Consider the following 27,115-nt stretch of genomic DNA (forward strand, 5'->3'; position numbering starts at 1 on the left):
AAATACACAATTGACAGTTTGATTTGATTCATCACATTTAATCCACTGCTTATATTGTCTGGTTTAAGGCATCAGAAGCATCTCATCTGTGATTTTTCTGACATCACCAAACTTGCGTGTTCATGTGTGTGTGTGATAGCGATAGGCGTGCTCTGAGCGGGTGCCTGGAAGAAAGAGCCAGTGGGTTTGTGGAATTTTGCTTCGGTGGCACAACTGCGATATGAGGTCACCTCGGGCATTAGTCATTAGGAGGGAATGCATTGTGGCTGTTTTTAAGACATGGCAGTTGTCCGCATCCGCAACAGCCACACAATGAATGCAGGCCTTAGAAAGTTGACTTGAATTGGCTTCGGTGAACAATGAGGACGGCATAGTTTACCAGCTGGCTGCTGGACGTGGATTAGAGGCACCTTAGGGGCTCAGCACTGGGACGCACTGTTTCCACAGGAGAGTAAAACATTTACAACCAGAGATAAAGCATTTACCTGCGGTATATTGTTTCTTATAAACTTTTTTAAAATATCCTCATGTAGTTGTTTTTGCCAAGGAAAAACCATAACACACCAAATACATGTATTTTATATTATAATTTAGTGCATCTTTAATTTCAATAATCATCCAGTACAATGTTTATGACTGAAATATCTGAAAATGATTGTTCTTTACACGACTTTTATACATGATAGTAAAACTCATGACAGTCACTTGCATTATTCTCACATGCACATTCCGTCAAGCTCATAGTTTACAACAAATTCATAGAATATTATGCAACATACAACAGCAGCGCTTGTACATTTACACAACACACAAACACCTAAGAAAGAATGAAAACAAAGTCTAATACCGTCGATAACTTCCAAAAAAAACCCTCTCTTCCAGCTCAATTAAATAAGGCCACACTACAAATGATTACACTGTTGTAAACAATTTTACACACCCACAAAATCAATAACTCTCTAAATGTGTTGAGGCAGATTATAAGAGGAAATACTAAACAATAGTGTAAACCACAAGAGCATTAATTTTAATCAATACCTGCGTATTGATAAAAGTAAAACAACAACATTTCAGACTATGAATTCTTTTTTTCTTTTTTTTACAGATTAACAAAATAATCATTTCTTTAACATCTACATTTCACTTCACTAAAATGCACTACAACAAAATAATACTGTCAAGGGACTAACTTCTAAACTCGCCGAATTCCTTCACCTGTACATTTCTGCACTTCATGCCTATAAATAGGAAGATGTCTTGAACTCATCGGGGACATCGCTGTCCAGTTTGCAGATCACCTTGTAAATAGCCTTCTTCCACGAGGGGTCCGAATCTTTGGCGGCGGAGACGGCGCTGTAAAACTCGTGCAGGGTGATTTCAGAAACCTCCAGGAATCTGTCTGGAACCTGGAAAACAGATTTTTTTTTTTTAATGGAAGTCAATCAAGCTCGAACATTATTCTATCAGAAAAAAAGATCACTTGTTACACACAAAGTGAAGCCATCTATCTTCAGCTTTCTCAAAGACAATAATATATGAAATGAAGACCTGTAGCGCAATTCTTCAAACACTCAAAGTGATGAAAGGGAGCTGATCTCTTTGTTCTCTGCACACATACAATAAATGCAATGCAGCAGTCATTAACTTTCAATTATAGGCCTCTTTGATTAGCCAGTCTTGTTGTCTTGAAGTCGGAGTAACTGCTGGTGAGCTCTTTCTTCCCTGGGGTTCACTGTGAGAGAATAGTCAACAAAGCATGATCATGGATCCATTGGGAAAATGGGAAGAAGCTGAGGATTGAAGTGATTATGGTTAAAAACGTAAAGATAATTGTGGTTGAATAGGTTTAAGGTAGGGGTTAGGGTTGGGAAGTATTAAATTAAAAGATCTCGATGACCCCCACCACGTCCGTCGACTGGGCCGTTGAAATCGGGAGCAAAGGGCAATGCATTGGCTGACACAAGCCAAGCTCTCCATTCTCACATTAGCCATTAGCCTTGCTGGTTTTGGTTAATACTATTTTTGCTCGGCTCCTTAAATTTTTTGATTTGTATACATTTGAAAATACCTTTCCTGATTGTTTCCGTGTTTGTTAAATTTCTAGATCCTTTAATAACTAGTTATTATTTTTCTAATATTATAGGACACATGTTTCGGCCATTGTCAAGATATACACCCTCATCTGAGGAAAGGCCTGCTGGGGTTGATCAGGCCTCAGGATGTGTCCAGGTAAATCCTATTGTATGATAACATCAATCTGAATTAAGGTTGGAAAAAGAGTAATGTTTACAATTTAAAGGTAAAGTTTTAATAGGATTTTTCTATGATGTAAAATAAGGTTTTGAATTAATTTTTTAGTTGGTTAGGGTTAGAATCTGGGTTGGGGTTAGGTGTGGTTGAAGTCAGGGTAAGAATCTGGGAGCTGTCCATATCAGGCAGCAGGATTCATAATAACACACCAGCGAGTGAATAGATGCAAGGGATGCTGGGAGAAAAAAACGCCCTGCAGCCCTGGTTTCCCATCCACTGGCTGGTTCGTACTACAGTTGTTGGCATAAGTTATTTTTCTTTCCCCTCATCTCCTGACACAAAAGCATCCCTGGGAAAGGAATGTCTTGGTCCCAAGGTAAAGAAAACGGTCTCGTCCCTTTCCCACCGAACGGCCTTCTCCCTCGGAATCCGCAGCGTCTTTCTCAGCATTCCGCATCAGTAGCAATCTCAGCCTCGCTCAGGCGTGCTGGTCCTCTAATCCTGAGTTGTTTTAGTGGGATTTTGCGGCTTCCTCTTCCCACAGTTTGATAAAGCATCACTCTGGAGTTTAGATAAAGGCTGTAAAGGCTGGCCAGCCACAGGTGCAGCACTGACACACAGGTCAGCACACAGACATACGTGACCGCAGCACATGCTGACAAGAACTCTGACATACTTTAACAGCTTACTAACTGATGGGACGAATGCGTCAACACTAATGCTTTAAAATGAATAGTTTGGCATTTTCGGGAAATGTGCTTGTTGGCTTTCTGGTGGAGAACAAATATTAGGCTACAATCAGCAGCCAATTAGCTTAGCTTAGCATAATGACTGGATAGAGGGGGAAACATCTAGCAAGACCATAGACAGGTGAGGTGTTGGACTATTTCTTAGACCCTGCTGGTTGTCCAGCAACTGGTCAGAGCCAAGAGGTAGTCTAGTGCATAAGACTGAAAATGTACTCTTAAGTTTATATGTGCACAAGATATATAATTTCAATTAGAGATCTTAGCAGTATGTGTTTTGTCAGACTGTTTCCCCTTTTTTTCCAGACTTTGTGCTAAGCTAAGCTAAGCTAATTGGCTGCAGACTATTGGCTGACTCTTCTCATCACAGCCGTGAATGTTGAATATTTCCTTTAAGATGTTGGTTCTGGTCTTAAGTAGTAGAGAACTGAAGCTATAATCTTCTACTTTGAGCAAACCTTGTTTATCTGTTAAGAGCAAAAACCTCTTCAACAAAATCTCATGTTCAACTTTGTATTGATCAAACACTACAAAGTGGACCATGAGAGACAAATGACTAATGAGACACTTACATGGAAGTCATTGGCTTTGTTGTAGTGCATGTTCAGTGCCCGGAACAGCTCCGAGTCCCTGCTAACTGTGATGTCTTTGACCTCGCTGACGCCGTCGACAATGGACTGGCGGGCGAACTTCTCCATCTGGATGTAGTAGAACTCCCGGAAGTTGCTGAACCACTTGATCAGCTGAGAGGTGATGCAGCGGTTGAACTAGGGACGGAGAGAAAATAATACTAGATGTCACACTGCTGACACAATTGCAGCCCTGCTCCAACAACATCTGTGCAGCCAACGTCTCATTCGGCGTGGCTCGACCTTCGACCCCCCTGCAAAGAAGTCCCTAAAATTGAAGAACTCAGTTCAAAATATGCAATGTAAGAATTCTTTAATCATAATAAAATATGATTCTCCATGCTATTCATTTAAAATTAAATTACCTTCTGATGCTTTGGCTTGAGAAACCTTTTCCATAATTGACTGTAAACCTGTACCTTCAAGGCAAAATGCCACCTAATGGTCTGTCACTACACGCAACATTAATTGCTCTGATCTTTTCCCACCAATGTGCAGGATGAAAAAACATCTGTCGGGGCTGTGTGTTTCTAAACTCAGTCTTGACATTAGTCTTGTTATTCTATCTCATCATCCAGAAAGAAGGAAAAAAATGCCTTAGGGCTGGGCAAGCATCAAAGACGCTTCTTCTCTCTGGTGTGGTGGGTGAGAGAGCGGCGGCATAAGGACAGAAGGAAGCTTCCCTCTCATTGACTCGGGCTGATAGGATGGAATCAGACACTGGGATTAGGTGCTCTTTTGTCCAGTGCTACTTCCCACCACAGGATTGTAAGCAAGGTGGAGACGTTCGCAGGGCTGCATCATCCTCCCCCCTGACCCCGGGGGTCAGAGCAGATTGCGGGGCAGGGGGGCCCCTGAACTGGCTTGGAGATCCAAAAGAGAGGACAAGAAGAGAGGAGAGGAGAGGTAGAGAGAGAGTGGAAAGGTATTTGGAGAATATTGAGGGAAACATGGCAGGAGAGGTTAGTGGGAGCTTGTGCTCCAAATAGGAAAAAAAGAAAAGAGATGAGGGCTGAATCGGATGAATGAGAAGAGCTAACAACAGGATGCAGATAAGGAGACAAGAGAGAAGACAAAAAAAAAGAGGAGACAGAAGAGGAGGCATGACACGAGACCAAGGCCAAAACACACAGGATGTTGTGTTTAGGGCCAGCTCACCGCCGCCTGGTTGCAGCCGCACAAGTCTCTAATACCAACTCTCTGTTGACACTCAATAGCAATGCCTTTCCTACAGAGTCCTTTGTCACTCCATTTGCTGACTGGAGTGGCTTTTTTTAAAGAGAGAATGCCCCTGTATCTCCCTCTGCCCCCAGGACATACTAGCAGCTCAGTGGCTTTGTTATTTAAACCCTCTGCGTTTTTGTTTCTCTCCTCCGACACACTGCTGATTTTTCTGTCCCAAACACACACTGACAAGTAGATACCGGGGAGTGAAACGCAGGACAAACACATGGGCTGCTTTGTTTTACATGTTAAATAAAAAGTTCCTTTTTAAAAAAAAATGTTTTATTAAATGTAGAAAAATGTAATTACCTTGACATCAGGGAAGAAAGTTTTCAGCACGTTGGAGCTGGGGTAGCGGGTGTAGAAGAACATGAGCTTTGCCTTCTTCAGATGGCTCGGGGTGAGACCCTCCTGGATGTTCACATTTACGTTAAGGCCAAAACACCCCAGACAATTAAATATAACACACAGCATACAGTTCTGTGCAAAGTGATAGCAGAGCAGAGTATTGTGTTGCCTCAATCTTCAGCTAAATTGAATTTCGCTAAAGAACAGCTCGGCATTAACCAGGGAGTCAATAATGACCCTAACATGTGCTTATTGGCAAAACAGAATTACGAATTAGATTAGGGATTTTTAATTAGAGAGCGGAGCACTTCATGCCTGCCGGTTAAGACAGCTTGTTTGAAATGTTTTTAAAAAAGGGAGCTGATTTTCTGATATAATAAAGTTGATTTACAAGACAATATATGATGCTATGTATTTTTTCCGACAGAAAAAAACGCAGCCAAAATTCTGTTAAAAGTTACTTATAATATATATATATATATATATATATTATATTCCAGTAGGTTATGTGGTATATTTAAAATAATTTTAAATGGCATAAAAACAATCACATTTACCATTCGATCAACAACGTATATTTCCTTTATTGTAAATATGAATACATGCCATTCTTTCTCAAGTTCTCCCCCCGTGGCAATGAAGATGCTCAGGAGCATTTCCTCTGTAGTCCATCACAACGCCTTAGGTCATAATATTTCCTTATCGGGTCACCACACCATACATTTATTAAGGAACGCTACCTTTGAAATAAAGAAGTTGGAATGAAAGATTCATGTGGTATTGTTCAAAGAGAGGCAGAGCTCTTTGCACAGTAAAGATAAAGCAAATCCTGAGAGGTGCCACGTTTTATTCCTCTCTAATGCCTTGCGACGAGAGGATACACAAAACTGAAATCTGTTTTAGTTTTTTACGATAAATAAAGAAATTATTCTTTTCAATTACTTTGAACAGTTAAATGTAGAAATAATTCTGATCATATTGATTGTGGACTCCAGCGGGAAAAAAATAAACTTATTTAACTTTCTAAGCAATGGTCAAATTTCTTCCCCGAACAGAACAACTTTGTCATGTGAGTGATTTTCTTTATGTTCCTGAGAGGTAAAAACACCGTCATCTTGCACTCTATTTTAATCATGTACATTCTGACAAAGGTATCCAACAACAAATGCTCAAGACAAGAGCTCAAGTGTTGTGGTGGGGAAGCACTTGTGTTTTCCACCGGCACTCAGATGTGACCTTTTAGATGCACCCCTATCACTCTGATGATGGAGAAATAGATCCTGCACCTTTTCAAGTCAGAAAAAAACGACGCTTCCTGAAACAGAAACCAATGCTTTCTCTGCCTTTGAAAAATTGGCTTTTGTTCCTGGCAATTCTTATCAAAGCCTTGTATTCCTTTTTATTTGTCTTTTTCTAGACTTAAAGTCATTACTCTGCTCAGATTAAAGAAGATGCTATAATTTTCTGTGGGGTTACCGAGATCAAAGATAAAATTCTCCTTGAAGTTTGTTACTGGAACTGGCCATGTTGCAATGAACCTCAACCAGCCATTGTTCAAATAGCAGAGCTGAAATATAGGGATGAAATACAAGGTAAATACAGCATAGATATTATAGATATTATAAAGCATACCACTCTTTATATTGTGATGTTTTGAATTTAATTTTATGCCAATTTGTTGATTAATTTAAGTCAAAGAGTGAAATAATATAAAATAAAACCTAAGAATTTATTTTTAGCGTTTTTATAATTTCATGAGTTTTTTTTATTTATAATTTTTGTAACTTTCTTCACTTTCTTTAACAGTGTGAAAAGGGGCTTTATTTGTTAAAAAAAATGTTTTCTTACATTTCACTGTTTTACACAGGGAGTAATTCATGGATCTTGTTGAAAAATATCTGGCATATTAAAGGAGCTGATGTCTATGACTGTGTACAATTTGGTGCAGCTTGATTGAATTTAAGGGGACTGTTGGTCCTAGAGGTTTGTGCTCTTGTGCCATTCTAATTATTGTAAGTTTTTAACAATAATAAACAAGCATGTTTTTTTTTCTTATTTTTGCAAAGGCAAGGACAGTTTGCAAAACAAACGATTTCATTCATTCAATTGAAAGGATATGTTGAGAGACATGTAGGGGTTTCGTTCAGCCATGCTCTGCAGTTCACTGCACTCGATCTTGACGTGAGGGAGACACAGACTGTCGACCGTCACTGCCCCCAGGGCGGAGGGGCGAGGGTGGTGGCCCAGGTGGCTGGACGTCACCTTGGACCTCATGGTGAGGGTTTCCCAGGGCAGGTCCACTGAGTCTGGGGAGTTCCTGTCCATTGACGGGGGCATGCAGGGCAGAGCCCCAAAGTTGGAATGGGGCCCGTACTTGAGGAGGTGCTCCAGGATCTGGCTGTCGTGCAGCGGGGTGCTGTAATTGAACTGAAATGGTGTCTGGTGCACAGGGTAGGGCCTCTTCACTGTTTGGGTTACCAAGCTCATGGGGGTCACTGGCGGCTTGCGGACCACCAGTGACAGAGCCTCTGTCTGGTCCTGTGGGCTTTGAGCTGCAGAGCTTTCGTAGTACTCCAAGGAACGGGGTTTGACTGCTGCCTCCTCAGACTGGGGCTGATCATGGGTGGAGCTGGCCTGCTGGCTCTTCCTGTCTGTGCCCACACTCATCTGCATCTCCGGAGATGAGCACATGCACGGCTGAGGGGGGAGGTCCAGCCCCGTGGAGGACGTCTTCTTGAACACCCTGTCCACACACTCGTTTACAGCCCGGGAGAGCTCCTGCTTCAGGGCGTCCTGTAGGTTCTGATTTTCTCTCTGTTGTGCCAGATAACCGGTCACTTTCATTCGGTCCTTACACTCTGCTGTCATCCTGCTGCTCTTCCTCTCAAAATCATCTTCAGCGTTTCTGTAGCATGACTCTGTGCTCTCTGCCAGGGTGTCATGCTCAACGGCGATTTCTGCGTCTTCTCTGTCGTCATGTTCAGGATCGTCCCGGTTGTAAACTTGAAGGAACTTCTCCTGGAGTTGACGCAGGAGCCTCTGCATGCTGTGGAGCTGCTCCTTCAGCTTGTGACACTCCTCGTCCTTGGTGTTACAGTTGTCACTACTGCTGCTCCCAGGTCGTCTGCTCGCCGGCCCTCCGACACTGTGCTCCTGATGCTGAGGCAACCTCTGTTTGCGTTTGTTCTCCCTGTAGACGTCCCTGGCCTCCCTGGTGTCTCTGACCTCCGCATCTGACCTCTCGCTGTCTCCGTGCTGCTTGCTGTTGGGAGAGCCAGCCATGACCCTGATGATGTTCTCCACTCTGGCTCTCTTGGCCTGCAGGTGGTCGGTCATGGGATGCTCACCGTCCAGACTGGTTCCTGTGGAGATGTGACCAGTGGGGGAGGTGGCTTCCACTGTGCTGTCCTTGGAGGAGACGCTGCTCTGGTCTTCCTGGCCAGAGTCAGCAGCGGTGGAGCCCGAAAGGTAGAAATGGCTTTCATCCAGTGCCCTCTTGCTGTGGATTGTCTTGCGAAGGAGCTGAGAGATGATGGAGCCGTTTGAGTATGAGGCTAAAGGCTCGTCATACATGTTTCTGCGGAAGCAAGGTAACATGACGTCAGGTTTGTCGTCCTCCATGCAGCCTTCACTGGAGCTGTGCATGTTCTGGTCCGGGAGACTGAGGTTCATGCTCACTGGGGCGTCAGCAACGCACGGTGATGAGTGTGAGTTCAGGCAAAAAGGAGGAATCTGAAAACACAGACACGTTTACCACATTAAATGTTTATTAATAATAAAGAAAAACACATTTTACAAAATTAGATTTAAAAAAACGTATGGCCACAAATTGTTGTTTATCATTTATGTGTCATTATCCTATATTGCTTTTTTTATTTTTAAATAAATAAAAAAAAGACATCTTAAAGTTTTTTTCAGTCTATGCCTGTTGAACAATAATATTATAGTAAACAGCTGTGAGATAAGCCTGTCGTGTCTCTTTATACTTTGGATGGAGAGAAAAGATAAAGTATATACATTTTTTAAATGATCAAATTCATCTATTAAATACAACTTCCAGGTGTAGTTATGTCATGTTATTCATAAACCATGAAATTAGACTTTAACTTAAACTTAGAATTATATTGACCACAACCATTTACTGGTTTTACTGTTACATGTGAGTGTATTTCACTTTGCAAGCTCCACAGTTCTGTTAAGAAATTAAATAAACATCCGTCATTGATCTTAAGCAACAAGAGAGTGCATTAATTTGTATTGTGTCATCTTGGGTTAATTCTAAGAATGAAAAGAACAACTGTGATGAAGAACCTGGTAAAATTTCAGCTAAGCCATCGCTCTCGCACGAGAAACGGCTCTGTGTGTTCATGCTTTTCATCTTCAGGAAAAACCAAGAGTAAAAGATCAATCGACTTAGTCTGGTTACTAATTCCTTCTCGATATGTTTGTATAATAAAATATTTTTGTCCATAAACACAAAATGTATTAATTCAACTAATCTAAAATTATAAATGTACATTATGCATGTGAAACTTTTTTAGGAGCACAGCTTATCTAATATTTCTACATTTGAAGATAGTAATTTATATAACCTATATAAGTCCAACTTAGGTTTCTAAAATAAATGAGCATTCTATCAGAAAGACCAAGAAAAGTTTAAGATCATTTAAATCTCCTGCATTTATGGACACGGCAGTTATTTTGGTTACCTTTACTCTTAACAGAACATACAATTCACAGATAAAATGTAAGTCTAATATTTGAAAAGTAAAGGCACAGAGTACTTTTCTACTACAAAGAAACTCCAAGTAATTATATTAAGGAAACCAAATATATTTTTGACTGATACATGAAACATTCACCAACCAGTCATTAAAAGAAGTCATTCACCAAAAACTCACCAAGCTGTCAGTTGCGCTAGAAGCACGCGTAAAAAGGTTCAAATCACCCAGTAGACATGAAGACTCACTAAAGTGAAGTGATGAGCTGGTCTGCAGACACACACTTTGTCACACTCCCACAGGGCTGCAGTCTGACCACTCCTCACACACATACATACACACACACACTCACACACACACACACACACACAGTGGCGGTGCTGGGATCTTACCTGTTGCGCTGGGTCGTGGTGCGGAGCGGAGGATGGCCTGTGCGCACTGAGGGGTGGACGGTCGGAGCGCATCAGAGAGACACGATGAATCAAAGTGAGCCGGGGCGTGGCCATGTTCCAACACTGTGGTCATATGGACTCATCAGGAGCGAAGTATCTGACAGAGGAAAGTATCTGACAGAGGAAAGTATCTGTAGGATCACTCAGTCATTATGCTTCCACAGCGCATTGGATTGGAAGAACACTGAAATAATTGTTGCAATTTTGAGGAGTGAATTAATATCACAAGTGATTCTATACCCTCATATTAATGTTGGTCTGGGAAAAAAAGAACAACTATACAATCCAACACAATTTGCTCCCAAAGGACAACTGACTGATCAGTAGTTCACACACACACAAGCATAAATCTCAATAGTTAACCTGACAAGAGCTTGAATTATGAATGAAAATAAAGAAAAACTTCAAATGTCTTATTCTCTATTCACCTACAGCATCACCAAGGCTAATGGATCCCTCAAAGGTTAGTTACTTAGCAGTCAATATCTATTTTATTCCATTCTATTCAATTCTGTTCTATTCCAATGTATGTTTAATAGTAACATGCATGCACTATCTAATCTAAACATACTGTATCTCTATTCTATTCTATTCCATTATTTTGTATTATATTCTACTATAATTGATTCTATTGTCGTTTAATTTATTCTATTCTTTTTCATTCTATTCTACTAAAATGTATTCTATTCTATTCTATGTTTTTATCTAGCTACTTGTAGGCATTATCTAATCTGAAATTATCCATATTCTATTCTATGGTTTTATATTATTACATGTAAATATAATTTTGTGGTTCTACTCCTCTCCTCTCCTCTCCTCTCCTCTCCTCTCTCCAATGTTTTTATATGGAATGTAATCCGTAGGTTTCCTGTATATTTGGCTGCATGTGTATTTATACTTCATTTGCAGAGCACCCAGCAGATTGTAGTGTGGAGGAGCAGAGGAGTAGAGGAGTAGAGGAGCAGAGAAGATCAGGGGCCGATCCCCCTGATTACTCCCCCTCTCCTCCCCCCCTCCGCTCGGAGCTCTTGGTTTCTCCCACTCCACTTCCTCGTGTCTCTCCTGTCGGTACGTCCCGCAGCTTCCTCTCCGCGGACGGGCTGCTGTCACACAGCCACCATGTTGTCCCAGTCCCGGTGTCTCACCAGGAATTTCGGCCGCTCCCTCTCTGCCCTCCGCCAGGTAGGCACCGAGCAGACCGACGCGGGTTAAAGGCTGACGGGATAAACTCCTGTCTCTCTGCGGCTGTCAGAGCTAGCGTTAGCGTTAGCATTAGCCAGCTGGCTGCTGTAGGCCGCGGTCAGGCCGTAACATTGTGAGCCAAGGGCAGTCTGACACTTCCTCACACAAGTCCCTGCGGTGGCCCGTGTTCACGGCTACAGCAGGGACTTTGTGTCCACTGTGTCTCATATTGGGACACTAATATTAAAGGTTCAACCAAAGCAGAGAGACCCCCGGGAAATGTTCGTCTTACTTGACGCAAACTTATCTAGTGACATTTAGCCAGCTAGCAAGAACATGCTAGCCATGCCAAGCTAACTGTATGAGAAGCTAAACTAGCTGCCTTTAGCTGTCATGCTGAGGTCATATTGTGGTTTATGGGAGAAAGTGACACCCAGTTTAGCTCATTTATGTAACTTGAGTGTTAAGTTTGTCTTTCAGACTTTCTGTAGTCGTTTAAAATCTAATTCTGTAAAGTCAAAAGTCTGTAGAGATCATTTTTTAAAGGGTTAAATTGTCAACAAGCTGTAATGCAGGTTTTAAATAAGCTGCACAGACTCACACATTCACAACATACACATGCATACAGATACATGTATGAATGTGCATTTGCTGGTTAAGTTGCCATGTTAACCCACAAGCTACCTGTTAGCTAGTTGTATTGACAATGTCAAAGGTCATCGTCTAATACTGACAACTGACATTTGAACCGACACCACTGATTTCTTTACCTATTGATGACTCTACTGTCACTAATGAATAATCTCCACTGTCAACTATTGTCTCTATGAGCCTTGTTATTATCTTCAAGTCTTCCTTAACCAACTTACAAACATATTCTTGCAGACATAACTGAGGCTTTAGAAAGTCACATTTCAAAGGTTAATATTTGACTCTTGTCTCTTCACAGGGGAATAATGCGTTGGCTCGTCGAGCTTCATCAGGTATGTGTGCTGACTGTTCAAGCATGAAGTCTTTAAGCCAAATCTTTGCTTTTTTAAAGTCCTGCTGCAAGAAGTTATTTATAAGCTTCTCTTGTCCTTCCCCCAACAGCTCTGTCAGCAAGCCATTCTGTCACTTTCAACAACACTGTGTAAGTACATCCAAGCATCTGGCTTTTCTCTTGAGAAAAGGACATTTACTGTCGAAATTCAAGCACATAATCACACCACGTGTATATGATGATGATGATGATGAAGAAGTAGTTGTTTTATTGATAGTTGTCACCACAGACGGTGTCATAACTCTGCCACCCATACACTGTCATAAATGTGTTTTCCAATTGTCATCAGTTCCTAACCAATAAGTTAGTTTGCTGAAAGTTTATGGGTAAACTGTAAACTATCAAACCTCAATTCAATTTATTTCTCTTAAAAAACATCTTATCCCAAATTTTATTCTATATATTTTGTTATAGGGTATGTTTTATTCCCTAATATTGGTATCAGCCTCTAATTATCAGTATCTGTCTGTCAGCCAGAGGTTGTCTCCAAATTAAATGATGAATCAGAAATGTTTTGTTTGTCCACACAAGTAGGGCTGGGCGATATGACTTCAAATCAATATCATGATTATTTCAAACCTTTTCCTCAATTATGAGTCCACGAAACACTTTTAGAGTTTCAGGGGTAAACAGCGTTGCAGCCAAATCCAATGACTACAACTTCAAACGTAAAAAAACAAAACAGAAAATGCCTCCATACTGCTCCCGTGGCGTCATGCAAGTGTCCGGAAGCCCCGACATTCAAGCCCCGAGGTTATAAAATTCAGTTTCGATACATTTTACATTGCCCAGCCCTACATACAATCCAAATGAAAAGCCACCAATGTTTATCTTAATTGAATGATTCTTATTCTAGTATTTCCATTTCATGCCTGATTTAAATTTTTTCTTTTCAGAAAATCGGATCCGCGATCCAGCATCTTCCAAATCCAGTACTTCAGGACATCTGTAGCCTACAGTATGTTTTACCCAGTATGACTCTTTTTTTTACACCTGTGCGGATATGAGGCACAGAAACTGATGTGTGGAGGACTTCATTTCCTTTGACTTGTCTTTGCAGGGGATGAAGTTGTCACAGTCAAGACCCCTGCCTTTGCAGAATCTGTCACAGAAGGGGACGTAAGGTGGGAAAAAGGTAACTCAATTAAAAAAAAACAACATACATTAGTCTTATCTGATATAACACTGGTCATAACACAACCAGAGTCAACAGACGGTTGTAATGCTAAAACCACATTTGTTTCCCCTGCAGCTGTTGGAGACACAGTCTTAGAGGATGAGGTGGTGTGCGAAATTGAGACGGATAAGGTACATTTTATTAAATCTTATTCAAAGGGTTGCCATCGGTCCTTTAAAATTCTTGAAAGTTTGTGAATCTCAATCAAGGCCTTGAAAGTTTTTGAAAACAGACATTTAGTCCCCTCCAGAAATTAGTTTTTGTCATACACTGAAGATGCTTGGGTTTAAAACCAATAGATGAATGAGATAAGAGTTCAAAATTTCAACTTTTATTTCCTGGTATTAATATTGTGTTTGTTGCAGTTGTTTGACTTTAAAGATGCCTTATTAGTATTGAGAATAGCAGCCTTCAAAGGTTTAACCAGGTTTTATCATCGAAATTATATTGTACATAACTTGTTTATCCTAGTTTGGCCTTGATAATGGTAATGAAATTATGGTATCATATGTGAGTATAAGTGGCATCATGAAGAAGTCACAATGTAGTCAGAAAATTACGTCCTGCATATTTAAAAAATGTGTTTTTCAAGTTATCTCTGATTCCTATTGTCACAACCTAAAGCTTATATCATTTATGATCATATGGTAGGAATAATGTCATATCAATATGAAGTAAGACAATGATGTCATTATAATGCATTTACTTTTTAAACCAATAATATAAGATGCACAAGCTACATCTTATTTACAATAACCAATCATTATTTAATTACAGCTTGATGGTTATTTTTAAATTGTCGCAAATTGTGCATTATTATCATTGGCATTATTTCAAGATAAAAAATATAGCATCAGTTACACGTTGTTATTGATGCATTTTTGTTTAGGCCATTGAATTTGTGGTAATGGTGCCTGGAAAGTCTTTGAAAAGTCCTTAGGTTTAATGCTTAAGAAGCTGTGGGAACCCTGTGTACAGATTTCATGTTTTTATGCAAGTGAAAGTCCTTGGGAGTATGTTGCACAACAACAATGAGATAATAAGGGCTTGTTGCCTTTTCCCTGATAATTGAATATAAAACTTTAACATAAAATCCTGGAAATATGGTTTTAGATTTCTTTACATTTAAATTCATACATTCGTTAGTTACAAACATGAGAAATTTAGACATGACCTGTACATTTTTACTTTTCTAATTTAAACTTCTCTAATTTAAACTGATTGTTTTGCCTGTCATCAGACCTCAGTGCAGGTTCCCGCTCCTGTTGCTGGAGTGATTGAGGAGCTTTTGATTCCTGATGGAGAAAAAGTCGAGGCGGGAACTCCTCTTTTCAAGCTTAGAAAAGGAGGTCTGTATAATCCAGGAGTGGTACTGAAATATTTATGATATTAACATGGTATAGTCTGATTAATGTGATTATTTATTTATTTATTTATTGACATTTTAATGTTGTAACCATTCACTGCTGTGTCCTAAGCCGTTGCTCCTAAGGCTGCAGAAGCTCCAAAAGCCGAGGCTCCGGCCGCTGCGGCCCCTCCACCACCTTCTGCTGCTGCGCCTCCCCCTCCTCCTCCCTCGGCTGTGGGCCCCATTCCCACAACTATGCCCCCTGTGCCACCTGTGCCAGCACATGCTATGGACATCAAACCAGGTTAGTTTTCATCAGACAGACTGTCTGTGTCATGTGAGAAGTGTTTTGCTTGACATCTGTGCTCTTGACCTCAAGCTTACATGGTTAATCATTGTTTGGCTTTTCTGTAAACACTGGCCTTAACCAGTTTCACTAAACTGACGTCTAGAGGTACTGACTGCTTCTTCATTTATTTTTTCGAAGTTTCAGCCATCAAGCCCACAGCTGCTCGTGCTGCACCAGTGGCCCAAGCAGAGGGCGGAGCTAAAGGAGCCAGGACAGAGAGCAGGGTAAAGTGCAAAAATCACTATGGGGGGGTCCTGATTGCTTTTTTATTTATTTATTGGTCCATTAAAGTAAGAGTAACTGTTTACTGAGACTGGTATTTCTATTAATTCAATTTTTTTTATGATTAAGGTCAAGATGAACCGCATGAGACTAAGAATTGCCCAGAGACTGAAGGAAGCCCAAAGCACCTGTGCTATGTTGACAACGTTTAATGAGGTCGACATGCGGTAGGAAGCTCTAAATTGGTCAACCTACATTATTGAGCCCTCAGACGCACACATCTAATCTGCTCTATTACCCATAGATGTGTTTGATAGTGTGTATTCTCATGCAGTAACAGCATAGTATACATACAGTACACATAGTGTTGGTACATCTCTGTCAAGCTCAAGGCTCAAACAACGCTTGCACAAATTGTTATAGATTGGAATCTGTCCAATCGGAAAAGCTTTTTGAAACCCGATATCCTTTTAAACACTGGAATGTAAATATTTGGTCGTAATGCCATCTAAAACGAAGATAAGAATTGTTAAAACAGGTTTTATTAATTTACAAGGAAATGTTATTGTCTGCACTTGCCCCCTGTGCTGAAGAGGACACTTTGAGGATTTCTTTTCCCCGCAAATGTGTGGTGTCCGCTTTCAGCTATTCAGGGTTTTCTATGTATCCTAATTGGATTGACATTGACGGTCTGGAGGAAGACTTCCCAGGCTAGGGCTCATCTGGAGCCGAAGGAGCTAGTCAGAGCAGGAGGCCGGAGCATCTGCGGGGGCCCACAGAGACCTGCGCTCTGAGTGGAAGAGCTGCCTCAACCGATATGGGCTTTTATGACAGCCCAATAAGATTTACAGGCCCTAGAAAGTGAAGATTTTTATCGCTTCTTCTCTCCTTTCTCGGAGAGTCTGTGTCTTGGGAGTGGCTAATTATGTTAGTGGAGAAATCCTAGAGCTTCAACAGGGTTAGAGACAGGAAAACAAACAATTAAAAAGAGAGATACAAGAGAAAAATGAGCAACGGTGAAACGATTAGCTGGCCAATTTCAGTGGCTTTAATTCACCGTGATCTATCAAAAAGCAAACATACATGATAGCTTACAGGATTTTGTCAGATTTGTGACATCTATCTTTCATAACATGGTTACAATTTTACAGTATTGGTATCTAATTATTTTTGTCTTAAAATTTGTGTTCACTTTATTAGCGAGGGTCATGGGTTGTGCGCTTAAAAACAACAAACTAGTAAACAACTTTAAAATGGTCACACATATTAAAAAGCATTGATGTTACTCCTGAAACAGTTCCCTTCACCTCCATGTAGCACACTTTATCGGCCTGTAGGATGATGGTGGATCAGAGCCACAGCTATGAAAGACAACTCAACTTAAATAAATAATAAAATAAATGAGCTATTGTTAAATTAAAAACTAGAATGGCACTCTGTAGAGTACATACCTCCAACAGTCCCCTTATCAAACCACATTTCAATTCACTAGATATGGATTTTTATTTGGATCTGCAACAAATTCATCATACGTACATTTTTATTTTAGTCCCCTAAACATGCCTGATTTAATCAAGATCCAATTATTCTATTATATCATAAAATTTTGAAAAAGAAGGAAAAATTCAGAATCTGCCCCCTGAGATTCGGTTCTTTCCTGATCCATACACCAAGTTTAGTGGTAATCCGTCCAAACGACTCTACCAACAAACACACAGGGGTGAAAACATAACCTTCTTGCCAGAGATAACTACATAAAATACCATGACCCACCATTTGTTTTCTCCTAATTTCTTGGAAATGCACCAAATCCACTATCTTATAGGCTTCAACCTCGCCTGTTGCTTTTCTACTAAGTTGCAAATTGATCTGAATATTTTTCTGTTTCCTTGCAGCAACATCTCAGAGATGAGGACATCTTACAAAGATGCCTTCCTGAAAAAGCACAACATCAAGTTGGGCTTCATGTCGGCATTTGTGAAGGCTGCTGCCTACGCTCTGGCTGATCAGCCTGCCGTCAATGCTGGTATGGGTTTTTTGTGGTATCGGTTTGACTGTCGTCTTTTCATGTTGGTCACTGCAAGTGTGTGTGGTGAATAGTTTTAAGTTTCGGTATCGTTCACTGACAAACCTCAAAACTCAGCACTAACTTATTTACTGCTCTTATACCAGCCTGACCTATTTAGAGAGACCCCTCCTGCTTCATTGTGGTCTCTCTAAATAGGTCAGGCTGGTATAAGAGCAGTAAATAGGTTAGTTAGTTATTCTCTGGCTTTTGAAAATCTAAAACAGACTGTCGGTTTCATGTTCCTTGTTCCTGGCATGTAAGAGAAATTATATTTGAGAAAAGGAAATTAATCTGTATTCTTCCAGTTTACAATATTTCTGCTCTTTATGTGTGTGCAGTAATTGATGACACAACCAAAGAGATTGTGTACAGGGACTACGTCGACATCAGTGTGGCTGTGTCCACGCCAAAGGTAAGTCAAGTGGATTATGTTGTAACACTGAGTGTAAGTGCTTGACAGCCCACTCGTCTCTAATGTAAAGGAGAGAGAACTGAATCATGTGACTTCTCTCTCAGGGTCTGGTGGTCCCTGTAATCCGGAACGTGGGGGGAATGAATTTTGCAGACATTGAGAAAACCATCAATTTGTTGGGAGAAAAGGTAATATTTCCTATTATTAAATATTCTGTTAATTTTTCTTGGTTTTCCTCAACATGTGACTAGCGCTAATTGTGATTGTGTGTTTGTAGGCTCGTAAGAATGAGCTGGCTGTTGAGGACATGGACGGAGGAACCTTCACCATCAGTAACGGTGGCGTGTTTGGGTCCATGTTCGGGACGCCCATTATCAACCCACCACAGTCCGCTATTTTAGGCATGCATGGCATCTTTGACAGGCCTGTGGCAGTCGATGGCAAGGTTTGTTTCCTCAATGCTAAACATATAAATACGCAATGGTGTGCAAAAAAGGCGACAATGTTCTTAGAAGTAGAATAGTCACGTACAGATTCAGGTGAAAACTGATTGGAAATGAAGTAGCAGTGATTCAGTAGATACATTTGATCTGATTTTGACAAAAGAAGTGTTTGAACCAATGGACCACAATTTAGTTCCAGCCAAAGAGTCGGTCACGGTCTGGATCAAACTGAACCAGTTAGTTTGCAATGTGAAAGGTTGAGGGATAGTTGAGACATTTGGACCAACTGCAGAAATTTGAGACTTCTTTAAACAATAGAAGAAGAAAAAGAAGCAGAAGTCTCACTGGTCTTCAGACACTGAGATTTCCTGGTTCGGAGGATGCTCCTGAAGTTGTTGGAGCTGGTAGTAACACCATAATGACATCACAGTGGTGACGAAATGAACCAGCTCATTCATTTTCTCCATTCAAATGGAAAGACTGCTGCTACGTTACAAGTGAGAATCAGGTTTTCTTTTGTTTTTTCAATGAAAATGTTCCTGCTTGTGGTAGCTGCAAAATCAGGGAGGTAATTAAGCAGCAAGTTGGACATATTGAAGAGGGGTCTTATCTTTATTTTCACGAAAATTTGGCATTGAGAGAATGAACAATAGATTAGAGCTGCAGCTTAATTTTCATTATCGAATAATCATTAATTTACAAATAGTTGCCCGTTATTTTCTCAATTGAATAATTCACCTATTATTCAGCTGTACAATAGATGTATATCAAATCAAGCTTGTTTATTTATTGTCTTTGTGAAGCTAATGGAAATGTCCAGCTGTAGTATAAGGAATTTGTCTCTGTGACGTTTCCCTTGTGCAGGTTGAGATCCGTCCCATGATGTACGTCGCCCTGACGTATGATCATCGTCTGATTGACGGAAGAGAGGCCGTCACTTTCCTGCGCAAGATCAAGTCGGTGGTGGAGGACCCCAGGGTGCTGCTCCTTGACATGTGAACCCTTGTGAACTCCAGGCCCAACCAAACAAACCATCCTACAACAGTGGCTGTTCTCACCTGATGAACATTACCGTAAACTGCAGATGATATATTGTTGTGTTGGTTAAATATAGAAAAGAGGAACAGTTGGGATGTGCGATGGACATTTTGTAAGACTGGCAGTGATTAATATGTTGGTGCTGTTGAGGATAATGTCGGGTCGGGTTTCTGTGGTGCTGGTGTCTAGATCAAAAAGAAAAGGATGTTCTATTACACATGTGCGCTATATGTCATTTTCTACATTCAACTAAATGAAATGTCACCTTATTGTGAGATGAATGGCAAATATAGTTCAAACTGCATAGTGTCATTTCATAATTTTGGTTGAGAGAACAATGAGCACATATTTGGGCTTTAAACAAAGAAACACTTGCTGAAAATGTCAGAAGTGACAAAATCCTCCTCAGAATTGATGCCATCTGTTTTACAAACACGAGGAAAGATCTTTTAATGCTGTGTAAGAAAGACTATTTAAGAAAAAATTAAGTTTTAAACAATAAAAACTGCATTACTCACCTGTAGGTATTGTCTTGGACTTCTTCTGTGCTCTCATATTGAGTTTCGTTAAATACATTTATAAGAATATACCCAGGGCATAAATTGTTGGTTTATCCTTTTTAAATATACAAACAAAGTTGTTGCATTTCCTTATGCAAAATTCATTATTAAGAGATAATTACCAGTTCTCCCAACTGATTCATTTTAGAATCTTTCTTTTGAGGTTTATCTCTTAACTCTTCATCTGTTCAGGATCATACATGACTTGTTTTTAACCAATGACTCGAGTTTTTAACAACAAACATAGATATACAATGTAATTTATTGCCAATATCCTTGTTTTTCCACAATATTTGATGGCGGACAGTCCAAAAATCTTGAAATCTGAATTTATAGGTGGCATCAGTTTTCATGCATGATGCCAATGAAGCTGAAATGCTGAAATCTCACATTGACTCAAGCTCAAAGTTTAGTGTAATAAATTTATTTGTGTCATGTTTTGTCAGGGACATTAGTGACCAGTTTTAATGTTTCTGTTTTTATTATGGTTTCTCTTCGGGAAGCTCACGACGCAAAGAGAACCAGGGTCTGGTGCTGCATCCGTGGCCTCTCGAGGATACTTGGACTCAGGGGAGTGTTCATCTCAGAGTTCAGAAAAAAGGGATCACAGGTGCAGTGGCCGCACCTGCTAGCAGCTCAGAGCTTTCCACGAGACACCACTGAAGAAGGGATGGCACTTAATGTCACTCACACCTCCACCTCCAGAACCCAGGCGATAGCCGGCATCGAACTGAAGCAGCTGTAGGAGAGAGGAGAGGAGATATTGTTGGATCGTTCACTGTGTACGTGAGTGCGTTTTGTAAATTCATTTAATTGAACATGAAAGCCTTGTGGGTGTGTGAGGCCTCGGATCTGACCTCGGTGAGCAGAGATGCAGCTGCAGCGCTCAGGTGGTCGGGGATCAGCAGCTGGGTGTGAGAATGGATTCCTGCTGGGTGGAGCTGCCACAGTGGCTGCAGGCACAGTGAACAGAGAAGCCATGATTGTAGAAATAATGCACAATGATAAAATAAGACAGAACATACTCGTAGTGTGTTTATACAGTAATTCTAATGCCTATGATTTATTCTGCCTATTATGTTTTTATTATTTAATTTTTATTATATTTTGGTTAATTTAAATAATTTCAACTCAGGCACTTGATTGCAATTTATGATTAGCGCATATTTTATTGTGTTTTCTTTTAACTTTTCATATGTGCACATGGGACCTGAGGGACGCACTCTCATTCCTCTGTCTGTTTTACAGTTATGGCTGAAATTAGATACATATACTTCACACTTGCTCTCTGCTCACCATTCCTGTCAGAAGTTCAAACAACAAGGCCCCAAGACTCCACCAGTCACAAGCCTCCGTTACCCTGGACACTCCACCGATCTCTGCCGACAAACAAAAACACTTGTTGGGGTGTATTCATGCACCTTTCTTTAAAAAATGTCTTTGTTTCTCTAGTGTGGCTCTTTATTTCCATGCAATGTGCAGCACTTGTGCTCATAAACAAAGTGCACAAACTATATCTTGCCACTAGGGGGCAGATTACACCAGGGAACAACCACGCTATAGTTTTACCTGGAGCACAGTACATCTGTTCCATGGCTGTGGAGCTAATCTCGGTCTGAACCTCACTCCACTGGCCGAAAAACGTCAAACACACCTTCCCTGTGAAAAACATTGCAAAATATAAAAAGTTATTTTGTTGTTTTTTCCCCCCCTTCATGTAGTCTTGCGATACAGGCACTTTGACAAACTCACCGTTGCTGGTGAGCAGAACATTTCTAGGGTTGAGGTCCCGACACAGGACGCCCTGCTGATGCAGACTCTCCAGGGCCAACAGGATCTGTGCCCCCCACACACGCACCTCCGCCTCGGGAAGCCCCCAGCAGGTCTGCATGGCCTGGCCTGTGGGCCGCGAGGACTTGACAGGGAAGCGAGGCAGGTGGCACCAGCCGTCCACCTCAATGATCTGGTCCTCCCCCAGCCCCTCCGATTCCTCTGATCTAAAGAAGGCATCCTTATAGTCCTCCCTCCTCTGGGCTCCAGAGGAGAACCAGCCCATAAATGATCCATCCTTTGCAGGTGCCACCTTCTCTCTGGGACTCAATTCGTAGGCTTCCTCTACTCCCTCTCTTACCTCACTGGGACATGCTTCCCCTCTGTGTTTCCCCCCCGAGAGGGTCCAGGGGGCCCTTGACTGTGTCCCCTGTTTCCCTGACGTGCATTGGTAGAGCGAGGCAGAACCAGGCCGGGAGTTTTCTGAGGTAATGTTTGTGTCTGTGTGGTCAGAAAACACTGCTCTGTCCGTGCTCCTGATGACCACCATACCGCTTCCCTCCTCTATGGTCGGGCTGCTGCTGTCCTGATTCGAGTCTGTTACTATGTCTGCAGAGCTAGCACTTAAAAGTGAACCCTGGTTGGAGCCATTGGTATCCCATGATGCCCTGCCTCGAATCTGGGTTTGGCAATGGAGAGGGAGATGCAAAATGGCCGGGGAAGAACTCAAACCATTGTATTCGCTATTTCCTGCTTTTATAAATGAGGTCTTGTTTGTCTGAGGTGCAGTTTGTCCCAGTGTGCTCTGTACGTCACCGTCGCTCACTGCATAGGGGTTTACTTTCTCGCAGATGTGCGCTGGGTCCGCAGCTTTCCAAGCCACCTCGAACTCCGAACTGCACTCTATCAGTCCCATCGCAGCTTTCTGTTGGTGGAGCTCTGACATGACGTCCAGAGCTTGGCTGACGCGGGAGCAAGAGAGAGGAAGAGCCGGCGTTTCCTGAGTTTCGCCGCAGTGCAAACACAAACTAGGGGCAGGTGGATGGATGGAAGTGTTGACCTGCGTCCTCGGAGAGCCGGGCTGCAGAGTCAATCGATCGAGCCTGCTGTAAAACGATGCTGCCGAGCGTGTGTTCTGCAGACAGCCCGTCTCCTCGATGTAGGAGTGAGTACCGCAGCTCTCCACGCGCTGCTGGGTCTCGTCCCATGACGTGGGGAAGTCTGTGTCTGGGCTCTCATCAGTTAATTTCTCCAGAATCCCCCCTGTGCCACCTTTGGTGTTGTGCTGGTAGTCTGTGCTGATTGTGGGAGAGGTGTAGCTGGTTTTCAGCTTGATGCTGTGCTGGCCAGAGGTGAAGCAGTCTGGGTGTTCCTTGGCTTTCTCATTCCTCAGCTTGTGCAGTTTGGAGAAGATCCTCCCACCTAGGACGATAGAGGGCAGTTAAACAAAACAGTAATGCATTTCAGTGTTACCTCTGCAAAGGAGGTTATATTTTACTTTGTTATTTAGCAGGATTACACGAAAAACTACAAAACCGTTTTCCATTGACATTAAATTTTGTGCAAGGGTGAGGTATGACCAGAGGATAAGCCTATTAAATTTTGGTGAAGTTCCAAATCGGGGTGGGCGGATCCAGCAAAAAAAAAAAAGTATTTGTTTAACGTTGCAATATAAGGGGTTTGTTGACACTGATTTCCAAGGGAATAATTCATGAATCAGGATAAAAAAAATATTCAGGCATACTTAGGAAACAGATATGTATAAGTGTCTGCAATTTGGTGCTGACTGAATTTAAGGGAACTATTGGACTTTGGTGGAGATATGCAGTCTACTGAGTGCAATTGCAGTTGCTAATACGACATTATGAAAAAAAAGACCTCACAGTCCACCCAATACTGACTCACCTTTGACATGCTCCAGATGCAGGTACACAGCGTCCTCGCTGACGTAATACCTCAGCAACTTAACCATGTATGGCACCCCCTGAGGAATGATGGTGGACTGATCCCTGCTCTCCCAGCTCGACTTGACCAGACTCTGCAAGAACACACACATGTAATGACTAATCCATTCAGGAAAAGGGAAATACTGAGGCTTGAGCCCGCTGCAGTGTCATATCAATGAAGTCAAAACTGCCCAAAAGAGGTAAATATGTATTTTTTTAGAAAGGCAAAAGTATCTGCATTAATATAGGAAAAATAATGTATATTACTATATACTAAATGTTGGGGGGCGGGGGGGAGATACATGACAGCTTGGATTGCCTCCTTTAGAGATTAGTATCTTTCTGTTGCAGTGTCTCCCTGGAGACTGAAATTTGAGCTGCAGCTGCTCTGGCTAAAAGCGTGAGAGCTCTCAGGCAGATCAATGCTGGGTAATACTCAGGGAGACAGGATGGAGGAAGCTCCCATCAACTGGCCTGCCACAAAATTAGAAAAAAGACTGATTTGAGGCCAGATGGCGAACCCCCACTATGAGAGGATAGATGTAGAAGGACTTGTGTTTGATTTAAATGTAAAGTAATTCAGTGAAATTCCCACTCATTTAGGCTGGACTTCATTGTTTTCTCTTGTTTAGTGTCCATGGAGGAAAACTCACCTTTACCACAAATGTCTCCTTGTTGACCATACTTTGGACGATCAGGACCTGTGGGATAAAAATTAAACTTTTTGTTACTATTGGAAAGCAGCTGAATCTCTACTGTACATTTCACAAAGTGTCACATAAAGACTCAAGAACGTCCGTCTCACCTTATCGCTCACTCCGACCACCTTACACATCTCCAGATCCTCCACGGGCGAACTCAAGTGTCTGATTGGACGGAATCTCAGACTGCTGTAACCCTGGTGATAAGAGTCACATAGAGTACTAGTGGTAGTGCACATTGCAACCAAGAATTGTGTTGTGTTTCACAATATTTGAGAAATATTAGCATGAACTAGAATGCCACTCAGCACCTCCACCAAGGCCCAACAGTCCCCTTATGAAACCAGATTTAAATGTACTTTATCTGTATTTTCATTTGGATCTGCACCAAATTTGCACACACTGATAAATATCACTTCCTTAAACATGCCTGACTTTTTAAATCAAGATCCTTGAATAATTTCTGAAAAATTGTTGTTGAAAAACGCACCATCTAGTAACAAAGTAAAAAAAACTTCCTGGATCCGCCCCCTGATCCAGAGCCAACACTAAATGTAACGGGTTCTTCCCTGACCCAAAACACATCCTTCCACCAAGTTTCATGATAGAAGTTTTTCTATTATCCTGCTAACTATCAGACAGACAGAAAAACAATGAAAACTTAAAGCTCACAGTGATTCTCTTACCCCTAAATGAGAGCTCCCCTTCCCAAGGTTATCCTGCAGATGTGTAATGAAGATTTCCTCAGCTCGCTTCAGATACTGGGTTGTCTTCCTCTTCACAGCTTCCCGCCGTTCTTTGTTCGGGTCCACTGTTCGACAGTTAAACTCAATCAGACACCAGCAGAATGCAGTAGCTCTCGGAAAAGAATAGTTTGACGAGTCAAGACTCTGTCCTGAATCCTTTGGTCCAGGATAAGAGGCAATAACACACAGCTACTATTGACACTGAGGGGAAGACTGTGTTTAACCTTTGGTTTGTGACTTCCTGTTTTTATTCTTGCCCATGATTCCATCATGTGCCTTGTGCAAACACGCCTCTTTTAAATTCCTCATTCCCTGTCACAGTTTGGCATAAAAAAAAAAAAAATACATCCACTTACACTGAACTCCATTCAGCAGTAAGTCCACCCCGTTCTTATAGTAACTGAAAGCTGCCTCGTAGTCCTCATTGACCTCGCTGTCCAACGCCATGCGGATCTGTTTGGCCGCCTCCACCAGGTAGTCTCTCTTTGCCATGGCTGCCTTGTTTTTGGACCAGTCAAGGTCCAGCTAGGCCTGGATGGATAAATTGTTGGGCTTAATTCAGACTTTGCAGACAGTTGAGTTATAATCACGCTGTTTTTATGAAATTAGAAAAAGAAGGTGAATGTTACTGCTGCTGCTCGAAGCTCGTTGATGTATAGCTTGGTTCTCACCTTTGCTCCCTGGTCTTATCAACACCAGCACACATCTCTACAGTCTCTAGTCCCTGGGCTCAGCGCGGCCCCAGCGACTCCACGGCTCAGGTCCTTGCAGCAGATCATGATCGTCTGAGGCAGTGGAAACAAAGAGTTAACCTCCAGACCAGCACAGGAAGTGAATGCAAGCGTGTGCCTACTATTTCTAATGAATGGAAAGAAGCAGGGGTGCAAAGTCCAAGATGACAGAGAGATGACTCAGAACACTGTCACCCTTGTTTTCTTTCTTAGCATGTCTGAGGTTAATGACATATTCATGTGTTCCCTGCAGGATGATTAAAACCTAAAGATCACACCTTACTACTATTAAACCATGCATTTGTGTATAGAGACTGTGGATACATACATACACATGTGGTTGTCCACCCACACACTTTGACAAATCACATGAAATGGACTATTTCCCAAAGGCAAATATATTCTTTACTAAGAAGCATGTTTAGAATAATTATTTGTCACATGAAACAAATACAATACAGGTCAGACAGTGGATGTAAAATACAATGTTCCTTTCCTACACACAAACACATACACACCCAATTCTGGTCACAGTCATGGAGGCAACATCCTCTAAGGAGTGTTATGAAACACAGAAAGCCATCTTCAGCCTTCTCCATTATCTTCTGAACATGCATTTCCAAAACCTCTGGATGAGCAGCCCCCCCATGTTGAATAAATGCACAAATAGCACAAAAAAACAGGCGTGTACACACAGAAACACACACACACACACACACTGTACCTGATGTGAGGCGAGCATGCCCTGGATCCTCCGCCCCGGCAGCAGCAGCAGCATCAGCAGCCGAAGCCCATGTCTCCATCAGCATCAACACACTCATCCCACGAACAGGAGAGGAGGAGAGAGAACCAGGCGAGGCCGCCGATTGGCTCAGCATGATGTCACTTCAGGGTACCATTTCGCACAAGGCGCTCACGACCCCTCCTCTTAACGTGAGAGATGCTGTCTGATTTAAAGAGACAGTGCTATTTTTGTATGAAGGCCATTTTCATCCCTGGCTTTTACTTCT

At 41.7% G+C, this 27,115-nt stretch overlaps 3 protein-coding genes across 5 annotated transcripts; 1 reads left to right on the forward strand and 2 right to left on the reverse strand.

Annotated features, from left to right (window-relative positions):
- Window positions 1-646: 646 nt before the first annotated feature.
- prox2 (prospero homeobox 2) lies at window positions 647-10,342 on the reverse strand. Of its 2 annotated transcripts, none has more exons than XM_034576104.1 (5): window positions 10,311-10,342; window positions 7,316-8,929; window positions 5,159-5,266; window positions 3,569-3,763; window positions 647-1,406 (listed from the first exon to the last, which is right to left on the reverse strand). In XM_034576104.1, the coding sequence occupies exons 2-5, from the start codon at window positions 8,867-8,869 to the stop codon at window positions 1,239-1,241; spliced, it is 2,025 nt and encodes a 674-aa protein (XP_034431995.1). In that variant the 5' UTR covers window positions 8,870-8,929; window positions 10,311-10,342; the 3' UTR covers window positions 647-1,238. The 2 variants fall into 2 exon arrangements, with proteins under 2 accessions (XP_034431995.1, XP_034431994.1); XM_034576103.1 differs by lacking the exon at window positions 10,311-10,342 and adding an exon at window positions 10,099-10,234.
- A 1,054-nt stretch (window positions 10,343-11,396) lies between these two features.
- On the forward strand, window positions 11,397-20,174 carry dlst (dihydrolipoamide S-succinyltransferase). The gene is made up of 15 exons (XM_034576340.1): window positions 11,397-11,552; window positions 12,502-12,535; window positions 12,645-12,684; window positions 13,491-13,552; window positions 13,655-13,729; window positions 13,847-13,902; window positions 15,012-15,120; window positions 15,250-15,423; window positions 15,607-15,692; window positions 15,820-15,917; window positions 17,586-17,716; window positions 18,097-18,170; window positions 18,275-18,358; window positions 18,448-18,615; window positions 19,478-20,174. The coding sequence occupies exons 1-15, from the start codon at window positions 11,490-11,492 to the stop codon at window positions 19,610-19,612; spliced, it is 1,389 nt and encodes a 462-aa protein (XP_034432231.1). The 5' UTR covers window positions 11,397-11,489; the 3' UTR covers window positions 19,613-20,174.
- Window positions 20,175-20,613: 439 nt separating this feature from the next.
- rps6kl1 (ribosomal protein S6 kinase-like 1) lies at window positions 20,614-27,098 on the reverse strand. Of its 2 annotated transcripts, XM_034576954.1 has the most exons (12): window positions 26,830-27,098; window positions 26,046-26,159; window positions 25,731-25,905; window positions 25,315-25,439; window positions 24,733-24,825; window positions 24,581-24,628; window positions 23,887-24,019; window positions 21,964-23,403; window positions 21,781-21,870; window positions 21,508-21,590; window positions 21,069-21,164; window positions 20,614-20,950 (listed from the first exon to the last, which is right to left on the reverse strand). In XM_034576954.1, exons 3-12 carry the CDS (start codon window positions 25,864-25,866, stop codon window positions 20,840-20,842), a joined length of 2,355 nt encoding a protein of 784 aa, XP_034432845.1. In that variant the 5' UTR covers window positions 25,867-25,905; window positions 26,046-26,159; window positions 26,830-27,098; the 3' UTR covers window positions 20,614-20,839. The 2 variants fall into 2 exon arrangements, 1 of the variants encoding a protein (XP_034432845.1); XR_004612810.1 differs by lacking the exons at window positions 20,614-20,950; window positions 21,069-21,164 and having other exon boundaries at window positions 21,781-21,865.
- Window positions 27,099-27,115: the final 17 nt, after the last annotated feature.

The sequence above is a fragment of the Hippoglossus hippoglossus genome, chromosome 22, assembly GCF_009819705.1.
Source record: "Hippoglossus hippoglossus isolate fHipHip1 chromosome 22, fHipHip1.pri, whole genome shotgun sequence".
Lineage (NCBI taxonomy): Eukaryota > Metazoa > Chordata > Actinopteri > Pleuronectiformes > Pleuronectidae > Hippoglossus > Hippoglossus hippoglossus.

Excerpts from the sequence above, each read along its gene's own strand:
- rps6kl1 (XM_034576954.1), bottom strand. The coding sequence starts at position 25,866 with ATGGCAAAGAGAGACTACCTGGTGGAGGCGGCCAAACAGATCCGCATG. Across the intron at positions 24,826-25,314 it reads AGGGGAGCTCTCATTTAGGG|GGTTACAGCAGTCTGAGATT; the intron begins GTAAGAGAATCA and ends TCTTATCACCAG. Across the intron at positions 23,404-23,886 it reads GCATCTGGAGCATGTCAAAG|GTGGGAGGATCTTCTCCAAA; the intron begins GTGAGTCAGTAT and ends CTATCGTCCTAG.
- dlst (XM_034576340.1), top strand. The coding sequence starts at position 11,490 with ATGTTGTCCCAGTCCCGGTGTCTCACCAGGAATTTCGGCCGCTCCCTC. Across the intron at positions 12,685-13,490 it reads GTCACTTTCAACAACACTGT|AAAATCGGATCCGCGATCCA; the intron begins GTAAGTACATCC and ends TTTTCTTTTCAG. Across the intron at positions 13,730-13,846 it reads GGACGTAAGGTGGGAAAAAG|CTGTTGGAGACACAGTCTTA; the intron begins GTAACTCAATTA and ends TTTCCCCTGCAG.
- prox2 (XM_034576104.1), bottom strand. The coding sequence starts at position 8,869 with ATGAACCTCAGTCTCCCGGACCAGAACATGCACAGCTCCAGTGAAGGC. Across the intron at positions 5,267-7,315 it reads ACCCCTACATGTCTCTCAAC|ATCCAGGAGGGTCTCACCCC; the intron begins ATATCCTTTCAA and ends GTAAATGTGAAC. Across the intron at positions 1,407-3,568 it reads ACAAAGCCAATGACTTCCAT|GTTCCAGACAGATTCCTGGA; the intron begins GTAAGTGTCTCA and ends TCTGTTTTCCAG.